Raw genomic sequence first — 16,536 nt, 5'->3', positions numbered from 1 at the left:
TTTAGGTCAGTTTCATCTGTAAAGATGCTTTTTTGTCTTTGTTTTTTTATTTATTTAATCAAGCAGCAGCACGTTGCTCACCAGTCATCACTCAAAATACTATATAAAGGACATCATTATTATCTGTTGTAATGATACAGTAGTAATTTAGCTGAAAAAAATTCAGATTTTTTTATAGGTTTAGGGGGAGCTACGACAGACAACAACACAACCCTTACGAAAATTAACATTTTAATATTTAACTATAAATCCAGAGAAAATGGTTACTATTGCTTAACTGTGATAACCAAAAATGTAAAATTATTTTACATATGTATTTATTTAAAAATAAATACAAATCCATTTGCAAAAAAAAAAAAAAAAAAAAAATTACTCAAGGTTATTTAACTTTTATATAGGCTAATAAAAGCATGGTTAATTTTTGTAAGGGAAGAATATGGATTATATATAGGATTTTTATATAAAGATATTGTAGTATTGTAGAGAGTATTGTATTGTAAAGTATAGTTTTGTTCAATCTTGAGTATTAAAGTCATGAGAGAGATGCATAACAGGGCAAAATAAAGAAACTGAAGAGAAAAATGGAAGTGAAGGTGCAGTTCAGGAGAGAACTTTTAATTATTTTGCATGTCCCCAAATTAAAGATTTAAAATAGATAAAAAATAGTTTTGTCCATATTTGTTTGTATGAGTTTGAATTTTCCAGTCTGATTTTTTTTCCCAGTCCGCCCCTCCTGTAAATTAATGGCAAAGACATGGTTTCATTTACTACACATAGGCCTACTGAAGCTCGCAGTGTTTTCAACCTCTGCTGCCTCAATATAGGAGTACACGAGCACATTAACATAATTTCTAGAACTGTTTTGTGTCACTTCATGTGCATTTTACTTATTTTGAGAAAACTATCATCATATACAAAGAGACAGCAGTTTAAAAGAAACACCAATGTTTAGGATTTTATTACACAGAATACGTCACATGCTTATTAGATAACTGTATTTAAGTTGATTTATATGCTTTTATTTATTCTTTAATTTTCACAAATTTACAAAAGTAATCAAAAAGTACTCAAAAGTAATTAGTTACATTACTTTAATAAAGTAATTGAAAAAGTTACACTACTATTACATTTTAAACAGGGTAATCTGTAACCTATTACATTTCCAAAGTAACCTTCCCAACACTGGTTACAAAGGTATGGCAAATGATATGATTAAGGAATTATAATACACTAAGAGAGTTGTGAATCAACTTCATTTTAAAATTACAGTCACACTTGATACTATTTATGTTGAACTGTGTCTACGGATGAAGAGCGAACTGAAAGCGAAGATTTGGGGCGGATATAAGCCGACAGACCTAACACTTACACATGGTTTCATCATGTGATGGATGGCCATTTATATTGGGTGCTGACAGCGCTCGACTCCTAAAGAGCCAGCTAATAAGGCCAGTTCGCACCTGTATCTAGTGCAGTGGACCTAACTGGTGAATCACAGTCAAAGTCCTGGCAGTCATCTTGGTAACACCCCTCGGCAGTTAATTTTTAATGTAGTTGTAGTTGTTTTAATGTAGTTTACCTACAATACAAGTGCAGACCAAAATCTCTGAACGTGTTCACTAAGATTACATTTCAATAATATATTTCAAATCAGCAATAAAATCTGACAATAGCTACAAAAATCCAGTCAATGTGCATGTGTTCTGAATAAAAAGCAAGCAAGATATATATGGGTTATATACCCCCAAAATGGGTTGCATATAGTTCTAAAAACAAATAATAAAATGCAGCTAACAATGTATGCAATTAATGCAAATAAGCTAGCAAAATAGATAAGCTTATCAAATTAATGGGGGAGAAAAAGCTTCCAATATCCTCTATTGTAGAAGTCAAATGGTATTTTGGTGCAAATTCATCTGTCATTTGGTAACAGGATTGATACTAAGAAAATATTTGGCAAAGTGTATATTCCATGTGTTAAGATGGCAAATCAGTTGTAAATTACAATAATAATTTTGCATATGGTTGAAATAAAAACCAACCACTACAGGCATAATAACCAAATTAACCTGATAATCACACTGTGTCATTAAGTTCTATTTTTTGGACATTTAAAAGCTTCAAAGAAAATCTCTTTGTATAAAAACATTGCAGACAGTACATTTTTCATGGATCTCTTGGTATCGGAATCCTGGTATCCTAACGCTAAAGGGTTTTCTGTCTCCCTTCATGATCTGATTCCCAACAAAGAGCTGATTAAGGGCCCCTCTCTCTCTCTCTCTCTCTCTCTCTCTGCTCAACATTCGCTTGCTAACACAGATGATGTCACTAACCCGATGCGGTCCCCACGACTCAACAATAACAAGGTCATCTGGGAGGGTGGGCTGGATGTGATGGGAGTTTCAAAGGGGAAGAGAAGGAGGTAGCGGTGCCCTTTGTTTCATATTTCATCTGCAGTGGATTTTTTTTTCATCAACCACACAACCAGGACACCCCCACCTCAGCTTAACCCCCCCTCTGATTCTTCTCCACCGTCACTTGCCTCTTGTGACATATAGAGGGTGATGTTCAGCAAACCCTGAAAGCTGAGCTGAAATCACTGGATGCTGCTGCTTATGTGTGCGACACACAGAGCACTAAGTCTCCATACACTTACAGCAGAGATATACACCGCCTGAGTCTTTCAAGAGCTGCTGACTTTGAATCAACATGCCAAAACAAATCATTCATCATAACACAAAACAACACCGAAGGCTCTGTAACTGAAAGGAACTGGTTACAAAATATGAAATGCTCCTACATTTTCTGTGCTATTGAAAAAAGCATTAAACAAAACAGTACTTTAATTTTATCTGAAATATGCATGACATTTACCGGTATTAAGAGACAGAAACACATTTTCTGTCACATCTGAGGTGAAGATAGGCGCTCTATCAAATCCTCTTTTTTAATCTTTGAAAGATGTATTTCCCTCCTCATTCACACTCACACCTGACTATTAGAGTGAAAGACTGATGAATAATTCATGATGGAGGGAAGATGTGAATGAAGGAAGTGAGTTTTTGTGAGTTTAAGAACTATAATCTCACTATAAATGTAGGAATTATATACAATGAAACGACGTAATCTAAGTCTATTGCATTATGTATTTAATGCATACAAAGACCGAAGGTGTTTTATGGGAGTGGACAGACGCTAAAGTGTTCTTCTAGTATGATTTGACTGCTTAAATTCTTATTTGCAGAGATTTCAGTGCAGATCCATGGGCAATGTCGTTTTTCACCAGCAATTTACTATGCTTAAAATTATTATATTAAAATACATTGAAATAATATGGATGGGCGGCTTCATGAATCTTGTAAGCAACAGAAAGTCTGTTAATTTATTATTAATATGGATGGAAGTTATTAATATGGGGAAGTCGAGGCCTAATGGTTAGAGAGTCAGACTTGCAATCGAAAGGTTGTGAGTTCGAGTCTCGGGTCGGCAGGAATTGTGGGTGGGGGGAATGCATGTACAGTTCTCTCTCCACCTTCAATACCATGACTTAGGTGCCCTTGAGCAAGGCACTGAACCCCCAACTGCTCCCCGGGCGCCGCAGCATAAATGGCTGCCCACTGCTCCGGGTGTGTGTTCACAGTGTGTGTGTGTGTTCACTGCTCTGTGTGTGTGCACTTTGGATGGGTTAAATGCAGAGCACGAATTCTGAGTATGGGTCACCATACTTGGCTGTATGTCACGTCACTTTTTAAAAATCTATTTACCTATGGTAAAAATGAATGTTTTTATTTTTTACTTCCAGAACTCAACTGATGCCCTCTATAATATTCAATTATCTCCTCAATTAATGTGGAGTAATAATGCATATGAACATATTAACAAGTAATGCTTGAGATTTTTCAAATCCGAAATTATGTCACAACTAAGTCTATTTATAAGTATTAGAGGGAAACAATCATTATAGTTTTGCTTTGTTTACCAAAAGCTACGTGAATTGTTTGCTAGATGCTTAATAGCTTGCCAGCTTTAGCTCCATTGAAATCTCTGCCTTGTTTTTCTTCAGTTGATATGAACTTCAAACATGCCATTAAAAACACTAAATTGCCAATTGACAGTCTAAAAGGAGGAAATTAATCAAGTAAATCTCATTAGAATCAACCTATGTTCTTACTCAGCTTCGTAATAGAAGCCATAATAAATGCATCCATTTGTTATGCTAATGCTTTGCTTTCGAGAAACTTTGCATCTTAATTTTAGATCCATGAACCGGAAAGCAGAGATTGAGGGTTAATACAACAGATGCTAGTTCATTACATGTGCTTTTCGGGCTATGAGAGAAGACAAACTACTGCGCATGTAAGTGTATGAGTGTGTGTTAGAGAGTAACGGCTATTGCTCATAAAGACGAGTAAAATAATGGCCTCTGCCATATGGTAGGTAGACAGGTGATGAGTGGTGATTATAGTCATGGTTTACCACACAGTATGAAATTAGTATACTGAATAGTTAGTATATTCAGCCATTTTTACACCTTATACATTAAAAAAGGGATGCATGGAAAAGCATGCCAGGATTTTTTTTTTTTTACTATTTTGACTAGCAATACTTTTGCTATCAGACTTCCAAAAGCTTTGTTGCGAGGCACACCTTAAACATACAATACCGTTAAAAAATTCTGGGTCTGGAAGATTTTTTTTTAATGTTTTTTGAAAGAAGAAAAAAAATATTGTAAAACAGTAATATTGTGAAACATTTTTACAACTTAATATAACGTTCATATATATATATATATATATATTTTAAATCAGTCTAATTATTATTCATGTTGAAAACATTTGTGCTGCTTAATATTTGTCAGGAAACCTTATACCTTGATACATTTTTTAGGATTCTTTGATGAATAGAAAGTTTAAAAGAAGAGAGTATTTTTTTTGTTGTTGTTTTGTAACATTCTACATTTTTTTAATGTCACTTTTGATCAATTGAAAGCATCCTTGCTAAATATATATATATATATATATATATATATATATATATATATTATAAAAAAATATTGCTGACCCACAACTTTTGAATGGTAGTGCATCCACCAGTGATCTGGCAACCTCTCAGTAATTTACTAGATCATTAATGTGCATAATATTAATAATGTGTTTATCCATACCTCCTCTGGCATGCTGAGAACCAGTTCATTGTCACTTTGGGTGACGAACCCCTGTAGGAAGTACTCGCTGCAGGCTGCTAGGACAGCCCTGTGTGCACGAAACTCCTTCCCCTCCACCAGCACGGTCACATCACAGAGCAGGCCCTGCTTCCGCTGCTCATTCAGACCCAGCAGGATGTTGGTACAGTGCACCGTCGACTCATACACGTACATGGGAGCTTCAGACTTCTCATCCACGGACATACCGCTCACACCCTGCGCAAAAAGAGGGGTCAACCTAGGTCATCCAGATGACAGCAGAAGTGCAACACAATACAATGCGTCCAAACCTGGGCCAAACTGAACACTCTTTAAGCCTCAAATGTAAGTACATTTGAGTTTTAGAGAGGAAATGATAAAAGAGCAAGAGATGAAATGTGTTACAGAACAATTGCAAAATGGATTAAATAGCAGGAACAATCGTTTTATCTGATATAAGTGATTTAAACCAATGAAATCAAAGACAGGTGTGTTTACATCGCAAACAGTTTTCTGATCTTCTGGAAGCAGTGTTTCTTTCTGCTCCTAAGTGACTGTTGCGATTTGCATATCGTAACAATCTCAGATGTATGTTTATTATTCTAACGGTGTCTTAGAGAAACGTGCTGTTTTATGAAGTGATATTAAATAAATTAACAAGTTAATGCAATACCTAACATGAAATATATAATATAAATAAATATATAAATATCATATAAATTAACATTAATGTATTTTTAATTAACATGAATTAACAATGACATTAATTTCATAAAATATATATATTTAATTAATATAAATAGAAATGAACATCAACCTACATTAATCAATTCTGTAAAAATGGTAATCAGCAGAAACTTCAACAAAAACAAATCTCACCATGACCACCACCTCGTCAAAGATGCACACAAACACACACAAAGCAAAACAGCAAAAACAAATCAGATCCTATGTGCACACACAGTGGTAGAGTAGCTGGGGAAGGCGATTTAGCTGTCAAAACAGTGGGGTCTCTGCTACTGGTTCTTATGTAGGAGGGGCACAGAGATACTGGCACATGTGATCCTCAGACTTCACCTATCAAAGCGGCTCAACCAGTTCATGTGTGATTAGGGATTTAAGTGTCTCTGGACTCTGGATCAGATTTGTGTACACAAATGTGTCCTGCCCCCGTGCTCCAGGTCCTGTATCAGAACCTTTTGACAATTGCTCCTCACAATGACTCCGACGCATATAATCTCATCAGGGATTCTCGCAGGATGGGCTGCCTTCTGGCTGCCAAGTGAATATCACTAACCTCAAATTAGCATTCAGCCCTGCTGCTGATTTGAATAAGTGCAGATTGAATATGACGAGTCAGAAGCAGACCTAAGCATAAAGCATAACCTTGTGATCCTCTTAAGGAATTTTATTTGAGATATTGGCAAGGTGTGCATATGTTATCTGAACATATAACAGTCCAGGCAAATCCATCGCTTTTTAACCCAAGGCCATGCTTAACTCTATGTAAATGCAATCCTAGGTTATATTGCTACAGACTCTAATTTAAGGTTAACTATATAGGAATCCAGCTTGCCATGGGCACAAGACCTGTATTAATAAAAATAAAAAACTATCTTTCTCTCTCTCTCTCTCTCTCTATATATATATATATAACACAAAAGCATTATATAATAAAAAAATTCCCTACAGTTTGTACCACCATTTAACATGTTCATTTTTCTCTCAGTTGCTGAAACTAAACAGCATATGAATGGATCGGTGAAAAGCGCATGCATAATTAATAATGTAAGCACTGTGTAGATTGATTGATTGATTGTCCGATGCTACAACATCTCGCTGAAAATATTATTCTACATGGTTTACATCAGTGTTGTTGTTGTTAAAAATGACAAAAGCACATTAACAAATTACTAAAACTAAACTAAAATCTAAAAATAAAAGTTCAAAACATCAATAAATACTATAATAGTATGTGAATAATACCAAAATAGCACATTTATATTTGGAACCAAAATTATGGTATCTCTTTTTTGGACTCTTTTTATAGTATAATACTACATTTTTGCTAAATATATATAAAAATAAATAAAATGAATAAATGCTTTGATATGTACCATGGTACTAAACATTGTTATATAGTACAGTATTTACATGTATTTCCAAGAATACCACAGTACATGCTCAAAAACATGGAAGAACAATGATTAAATTGATCTAAATCTATATACTATCTATCTATCTATCTATCTATCTATCTATCTATCTATCTATCTATCTATCTATCTATCTATCTATCTATCTATCTATCTATCTATCAATTGTACCATTGTACATGTTACAAAACATGGTAGACTTTAAAAGCCATGGTACTTTGTGGCACAGACTTGCAGCACATCTTCAGAAGCTTTCGGAGAAAATTGCAGGTGTGAATACTGCATAGCTCAGGGTTAAAGTGCCTTTAGCCTGGTGTTTAAAAAGCTGATAAACCAAGGTTAAGCACAGCGTGAAAAGACATACAGAATGAACGGATGCTTAAGCTCTGAATCAGGCAGATTTAAACTGCTTTTGAAACTACACAATCTCTACTTTCAGTCTCTGCCAGCAGTCTTTTCTATAACACACTGAGCTATTTAAATTGTCTGGGGCCAACTTCTGCTCACGGAATGATCGGTGCATGACTAAACAATTCCTCCAGAGCTCCAGCGGCAGCCAGCGTTGCTCTTTCCATCCCTCCAGAAGCCAGGGCTGCCCCTGTCTGCCCCGCTGTGGTGAGGGTTGTGCAGCCAGCGCTCCTCCCTGCTCCCACAACCACCACTGACTGCACCTTAGGCAAACTCTGACCCGCAAAGACACAGGCCTGAAATCTCTTACCCTTGTCATCCTGATTTAACTCCTGACTGGGTAAAACAGACAGTCTGTGTACTCCATACAGACGAAGCAGATGGATGCAAGCCCTCAAAGCTCAGCTCCATTCAAGGCAGGTTGCATGCAACGGTTACCGTTGAAAGGCTCCTTCAATCAGAGCGTGTCTGTAAAAACTGTGAGCCTTGACGAACGCTGACAGTTTACTGCTGCCCAAATTAAAACATGAAAACGGAAAGTAGTCCTTGGCTGTGTGCAAATGGAAACTCCTCAACCATAAGAATGGAAACAGTGGGCCCGACGCCTCCCTTTCTTTCTTTCTTTCTTTCTTTCTCTTATCTCTCTCACTCACTCTCAGAGAAAAATCAAACCACACGGCATGTGGGTTCAGAGATCCTATACTGCAGCGTGTGAGTGTGCATGCGCATATGTGCATGTGTGTGGGAGGGACACTGTGGTTATCATGAAAATGAAGAAAACAAAAGACAAAGAGGTAGAGATTGGCTGTAATGCAAAGCAAGTCACATATTTATGAGGCAAAGACAAAGACTTAGATGTGTCTATTTAATGTGTTTGTCCCTCACAATATATATATATATATATATATATATATATATATATATATATATATATATATATATATATATGCAGTACAGACCAAAAGGTTGCAAACATTATTATTTTTAATGTTTTTGAAAGAAGTTTCTGCTGCTCATCAAGCCTGCATTTATTTGATCAAAAATACAGAAAAAATGTAATATTGTGATATATTATTACAATATTAAAATAATTGTTTTTAAATTTATTATACTTTAAATTATCATTTATTTCTGTGATGCAAAGCTGAATTTTTAGGATCATTATCGCATGATCCTTTAGAAATCATTCTAATATGATGATTCATTATCAAAGTTGGAAACAGTTCTGCTGCTTAATATTTTTTCAGAACATGTGATACTTTTTTAGGATACTTTGATGAATAAAAAGTAAAAAAAAAAAAAAAAAGAAGCTATGTTTTTAAAATATAAATATTTTGTAATAACAATATACACTACTGGTCAGTAATTTGGGATCAGTATTTTGTTTTTCTTTCTTCTTTTTAAATAAAATCAATACTTTTATTCAGCAAGGATGTGTTAAATTGATTAAAGTGATTGTAAAGAAAATATATTATTAGAATATATATTATTAGAAATATTTTTTTATTTTGAATAAATGCAGTTCTTTTTAACCTTTTATTCATCAAATATATTAGACAGCAGAACTGTTCCCAACACTCATAATAAATCAGAATATTAGAATGATTTCTAAATGATCATGTGATAGACTGGATGTTACATGTGACACTGAAGGCTGGAGTAATGATGCTGAAAATTCAGCTTTGCATCACAGGAATATATATATATTTTTTTAAGTATATTCAAATAGAAAACTATTATTTTAAGTTGTAATAATATTTCACAATATTACTGTTTTTTCTGTATTTTTGATCAAATAAATGCAGGCTTGATGAGCAGAAGAAACTTCTTTCAAAAACATTAAAAATAGTAATGTTTCCAAACTTTTGGTCTGTACTGTACATATATATATATATATATAGCTCATTGAAGGACAAGTCAGATTGATTTAAACCTGTAACATGAAAAACCTGGCACATAAGAGCCATTAATTTGGGAACCAGGTTACACTGATTATGCTGTATCTTTTTTCTTTGCTAAAAAAGGACCAGTTTACGAGAATCAGTACATCGGGAATCATACAGCACAGGCGGTTTAGTCTGATTCTGATGAAATTATGATTCTTATGAACAGGTTCTTTTTAGCTAATCAAAACATTCAGTGCAAGATGTTTAGTTTGTTTTTGATTCACTATCAAAACGGTTCATAAGAGTCTGTTATTTCTGAATCAGAGTGCGCTGGTTGCGCTGCATGTTGTTGACACCGCAGTAACTCAATTGAAACACACTTATTCTCTGCATTATTACACAGCACATATTATTTTTATTCCATCACATTCAATACCGACTTCAAGTGCACATTCACATCTTAGGTAAATTATGATTTCTTTTGTTGTGTCTCTGAAGATTCAGTAGCGGTGGATTGCCGCTGCTGAAAAGTGCTGCAGGAAACGCTGATTCCAACTGTGAGATTTGACTGAACCATACCTAAGTATTAGCAAGTTTGTGTCCTACATTCCCAGACATTTACAGCAACAGCCCAACTGGTCACTCCAATTATTGTTTTTCATTTTGTTTCCTTTTTCCTTGCTCTAAATATGTTTTCTATGCTGCCTTTTAGTGGATAATGACCTGTCTTCCAAGAATAATGTTTCCAGATGTGGTTGCAAGGTTCACAAGATGCCAAACACACTATTTCAAAATTGGAATGTGCTTTCTTTCCATGCTGGGATTTTCAGATGTGTGCATTTTGTGCACAAAAGGATGATGCATATGCACACAAACTTACCACAAAATGACTACTTTCAGCCGTATTACCAATTAGAACTGCTGAGGGATGCAAGGGGTTTGCGCTCCGTCTCATTCTTTCTCTCTGTTCCTTCTCTTCTTTCTATTCTGCAGGCCTTTCTCAATCTTGTTAATCGTGGCAGCTAACGGGTTTTGCGAGGAACACTCCCACACACATCAAAAGCAGAGCTCTGTGATGGGTTTTCGACAGCTGTCGCTGACATTCTACTTTTGCCTGCTCCAGGGGCTGGAAAATGACCAGAGCACAGAAACTAATCTAAAACCAGTCGATTAGACGGAGTATGAAGCCTTACTTTTCAGAGACGGATACCCCCAAGACAATGACGAATGATTGTGCATCCAACTTTTTAATAAGCAATGCAGACCCAGTTCATTACTGACACAAACAACACGTTGAGAATGAACTGTCTTCTGATATGATGGAGAACAGGACTATGTGTTTAACTATCTGTGCTAAACCTGATTTTAGACTGGTTTTTGAATGAATTGTTAAAAATAGTGACTCATTGAAAAAAAAAATCTTTTAAATATCTCAGCTAACATCAGTAAATGACAGCTCAGATTCAGTCCTGACAGAGGTGTAAGCTATGTGTGGAATGGGTATGCAGTTGTGCTCCTGCGCTCTGCTGGAAAGCCTGACATGGCGTTTTGGGGGAGGACAGCATATGATGTGCTCTGTGATGTGTGTCCTCTTCTCCGTCTCCATAGACACTCTCTGCTGCTGAGCAGAACACTTCTGACAGAATAAAGCTGCCTGCGCTGCTATGTCAATAGAAAAACCTCAACTCACCAGTGACCATCTGCCCCCACACACCCCTAACTAAAAATACCATGGTAATCATAGTTTCCATACAAATGCAACAAATACAAATGATTCCACAGACTATCACTACTAGGGTAACACAATTGATCAAAACATGATCATGATTACAATTAGTCATGAATTATTTATGGAAAGTATCTGTTACTGCACTGATATAGATCTACTATCGTTCCATCAAAAACGTGCAAAGAATATACCCACTATAAAATCAACAGGGGCAAACACGCTGTAAATAATAGATTTATTGTGCAGTATAAACAGCTACACTGACTGAGTGACATTCAGTGAGTATAAAGAGAGCATTCTGGTCACACTTTGCAGGTAATTTATTCAAAAACTGAATCAGTTTTGTTATGCTATTAAAAGGATCAATGTGAAATTGATTTACTGATGTATAAATTGACAGTAAATGAATTCAGAAAAAGCTTATTTTGCATGAGATCTCAAGTTTAGAACCAAACTGATCAAATTTTAATGTAAACTTCGACAATGTTACAAAATATTTCTATTTCAAATAAATGACGTTCATTTGAACTTTCTTTTCAAAGAATACTGAAAAAAATGATCAGTTTCCAGCAACTGTTTAAACACTGATAATAATAATAAATGTTACTTTAGCACCAAATCAGCATATTAGAATGATTTATGAAGGAAAAATAAATAAAAATATAAATTACATTTGAAAATATTTTCAAATAGATAATAATTTATTTTAATTGAACAATTATAGCTCACACTGATTTGTGATGGCTTTACAGTGAAACTTTAGCAAATTTTAGCATATTTCTTTTCTAAGGGAAGTGCCATGACTTCTTTTTCAAACTCAACAGATTCATTGCTCTAATGTAGTCAACATTAGGGTAGTTAAATCGTAGCAGATTGCATCATCATTACTAACACTCATTTAACCATTACTGCAGATGAAGTGATATAAGCAATTGATTTGCTTTATGCTAATCCTCACACTAAATCCTAGCACGATATAGGTTTACATTCAACTCTCCATTTCAGCAAATGATCCGATGAACTAATTAGGGGTTTTAGATGTAAAGACACCAATCATTAATGAATGAAAAAGTAACTATTGGCTATTAACTGTTTAAACACCATTTACCTTGTGCAAACACACAAAAAGACCAACACACACACACACATGCACGCAATCTCGTACAGACTTGTGATCCGAGACTTCCATGCAGTAGTACATTTCCTTCAACCCTCTGACACCGAAACAGACTTAATGGCTCATTAAATTCCAGCTCTGCTGGGTATTAATCATCAGCTTCTATGACTAATCCTTCTATTCTACATGCGCATATGCTGGCAAAAGTGCACACTCACTAATGGAGCCCTTTTAATGGTTCGGTCTCAGTGGGCCTGAATGACAATAATGGACATTTAGAGCTGCGTTTAATAGAGTGTTCATCCGCGGTAGAGGACGGTCGTGACTGTTACCGCACTGGACTCTAACAGCTCTCCTAGAATTATTTATTTTAATTGGGTAGGAATCCTAGTAAAAAGTTCTTGTTACAGAGAGTAATGTGTAAAGACAAGCGCCCGGAATGAGTATAATGTTTTGTTGAAACAATTACCTACCGGCTACAGATTCTCATTTAGATTCACACGCAGCAGTGTGGGAACAGCCCTCTCTGGACCTTCTCACATGCCATGGGCTTGCAAGATGCAGAGTGTTGTTGTTCTCGATTATTAGTTGACAGAAGATGGATTTTTTTTTTCATTCAAACACACCTTTGACTACAGTAATAATAAATAATAAATGGTACTTCAATCCCTCAAAGGGAACTCATTCCGGGCACCGAGTGTGCTTGTCTGAAGAAGATCATCTGTGTGCCTCTCCTGTGGCAATCACTCTTTTCCAGTTGTGCATGAAAAACTGGTGCATGAAATGACATAAAAGGCTTGTGGGTGTTTCCAAAATGATAATCTAAGTGTGCATCACACGTTCATTCCACTCATTACTATTGATCCTGTAGGCCTCTTTGATTAAGATCAAATGATTAGCTTATTTAGCTTATTAATCTGTGCATAGAGAGAAAATAAATTATTATTGGGTGCGGTTGAAGTAAACAAGCAGGATACGGCTTACTAAGTGTTTTTTGTTTATGCTGTGCCACATGTATGATACAATTTAGTTATTGGATTTAAAGGATTAAACATTTTTTTCCTGCTATAAACACATGGGACTGCATGGTTGCCAGACACTTAATGAATGAAAACAGTAAAAACAAACACAGTCACGAATGCATCATCAGGAGACCTGTTTGCAGTCCCTGCCAGATGTTTTTAATTAAGCTTAGAATGAATGTTGATTTTTGTCATGTTTTTTAATCATACTTCTACTGACTAAGGGAAAACTGGTGCTGGATGTGGTGGAAATAATTACATGATTAACTGTAGACTCTGGGAAAAAAAAAATCACAAAACAACACAAGATATAAAAAGCAAGCATTACGTTTTGCTCAATATGTAGAAGTTGGAGGATAAAAATATTTTTGTAAGATTTTGTAATGTTCTATGTATCTACACTATCCCTTTTTTCTTAACACAACTCACTGGAATACCTGGTTCCGACTGGCTAGTCACAACGTGTGATCAAATATTTTTGCATAACTGCATAATCATATAGGCAGCTGATTTCCTACATCACTCTGCAGTCTCTTTTCACATTAAAATAATTTATCAAATACATAATTCATATACTTTCATTACTAATTTGGCAAGAAGCCTTGTAATTAGCTGGAAACCGTACATTCAGACAGTTGTTATAGCAAAATACCCTTCAGGATGATACAAAATCATTTTATTGTTTATTTGTTTTTATTTTGCAATAATCAAAGGCTAGTACATTATCCTTTTTTTATATAAAGGTAGGGCTCCTCAAGGGCCATCAAATAGATCTATAAATGTAGAAAACCTTAACCTTGGACAATCACATGTAATAAGCTCTTGATAAGAATAAAATGACTTTTAGAGTCATTTACATTTTAGAGTCTAATGGAATGCAATTACTATTCTCAATGCTAACTGCATCTCCAGGATACATAATCATGCTTCATTAGTGCCAAACATAATCAGACTATGGTTTCTCTGTGTGGCTCTCCTACGCACTTAAGAGGAATGTACCTTTTTTTTTCTTTTTTAAAGGTCAAGAGACTTTACCAACTTCTTATTACTGCAGAAAATTTCCACTTTCCCACTAAATTCTTTCAATTTCATCATTTATGCAAAAGCTGCAGTCTAGATTTCATGTGTGGGTGCCAAGTGTTTGATGTGTGATTATCTGAGCACACATCTAAGATAGACTATTGTTCTGCTCTGTCTGTGTATTCAATTATAATGAATAGAATATAATACAATATAATCGATTTTTTACCCAACATGTGTTCCTTGGGAATCGACCCCACAACCTTGCACTGCTAGCACAATGCTCTACCACTTGAGCCACAGGAACAATATTATATAAATTACCATTCAACATTTTGGGGGAAGTAAGATTTTTTTGAAAGAATTTAACACTAATCTAGCAAGGATGCATTAAACTGATTTATTCAGCTGTTTTTAGCATTGATAATAATAAGAAATGTTTCTTGGGAAACATATCAGCATATTAGAATGATTTATAAGGGGTCATGTGACACTGAGGACTGAAGTAATGGCTGCTGAAAATTCAACTTCATCACAGGAATAAATTACATTTTAATATATATTTAAATAGAAGAGAGTTATTTTAAACCGTATATTACTGCTTTTAACGTATGTTTCAATGTATGTCTACCAAATTTAAGCATTATATTTTATTATGGTAGTAAAATTAAAAAAGCTCTGTTTCAACTCAATGCCTGCTTTCTAGCTTTTATAAATGTAAGAACACTTTTTGTTTTGATCGTTTTATCAACCTGACCTGGAGTTTCAGCCCTAACCATTCATTTTTCACCTTCATTCCTCCTCACTTTATTTCACATCACCCGTATCATCATTATACAGCTAATAATGGCTCATTCACAGAGCACTTAACTCCTATCCCGCCCTTGTCTGGGACCACGGGAGAGTTTCATCCCCAATAAATCTACTTCAGAACTAATTAAAGCCTCTTTAACTTTGGCTGGGTCTTGACACAATAATTCACAAGTGATCATGGACATAAGTATCGCGCAGGGCATCTGCTGTCAGCAGAGGTCAATGAGTTCTGGTGTTTTGCATTATGGCAGAGGTCTAATAAGGACACAGTGGCATTGACACAGTCTTATGTGTAGATTTAGGTCAAAAGTATACCTCCCCAAACATCTGAGAAGAGGAACAAGGTCTTGTGAAAGTGTGAGAAACCAAATCGGTCGTCTTCGCCTTCCGCTCCATTCAACAACCTGCTTTCAATATTACTAACAGGTTTGTCAGTGATTTACATTGACATGATGGGTACAGACAGACAGAGAGACAAGGAGACAGAAAAGTGCAAAAAGCAGATGACTAGAGCGTGAAACGACAGAAAGACAGACTTAGAAATGATAGACAGGAAGAAGGGATTTTCTTTTTTCTTTCATTGGGGCTTTCCAGTTCAGCCACATGCAGATAATCAACTGGTGACCTCTGCGTCTGCATGCACAAAGCTTCACATAGTATTTCCAAAACCTTTTTTTTTTAACCCATCATTACACACTTCACCTTTAGCAAAGCCATGTTTTTACTTCTGGTTGGGAATACCTGGCATTCACATATTTGGCTGTTTTGTTTAAGATATGATCTAACTGATTCCAGGCTGTGAAGATAACATGGAATCCTGTGCATAGTGATGAAGTTAATGAGATCTTTGTATCGACTGGGAATGTGCCTGTACAATGCAGACATACCATAATACCCCTGAAAGCCTTGACCGACATCCTGACTGAGCTCTTTTGTGCTGAATACACAACTAAGTGTTATCTGAGCTCACTTCTGTCATACTTCAGACATGCTTATCAGATTAAAGTCAACCCAACTGCACGATTTCACAAGCAGTGGCCACAGCAGACGTAATAAGAATATTCTACGTATATGATACACAGATTATGAAACACAGAAACTATTTTATGACCTCACTGGAGATTAAGGTCAAATATTTTTCCTTCCTGATTTTTAAACTCTCTCTCTATTTATATATACACCGGGTTCTTTACCCAAACTTGG

At 35.5% G+C, this 16,536-nt stretch overlaps 1 protein-coding gene across 4 annotated transcripts in view; it reads right to left on the bottom strand.

Moving 5' to 3' along the window:
- Window positions 1–16,536, bottom strand: part of LOC132092510 (transcription regulator protein BACH2-like) — a 92,175-nt gene that overhangs the window by 17,605 nt on the left and 58,034 nt on the right. For all 4 annotated transcript variants that reach the window (XM_059498767.1, XM_059498768.1, XM_059498770.1 and 1 more), the window contains one exon: window positions 5,165–5,419. In XM_059498767.1, the coding sequence (XP_059354750.1) occupies window positions 5,165–5,419 (255 nt within the window). The remainder of the gene's footprint in view (window positions 1–5,164; window positions 5,420–16,536) is intronic.

This window comes from Carassius carassius, chromosome 18 (genome assembly GCF_963082965.1).
Source record: "Carassius carassius chromosome 18, fCarCar2.1, whole genome shotgun sequence".
In the NCBI taxonomy this organism is placed as follows: domain Eukaryota; kingdom Metazoa; phylum Chordata; class Actinopteri; order Cypriniformes; family Cyprinidae; genus Carassius; species Carassius carassius.
This window is presented reverse-complemented; position numbering and strand designations above follow the sequence as displayed.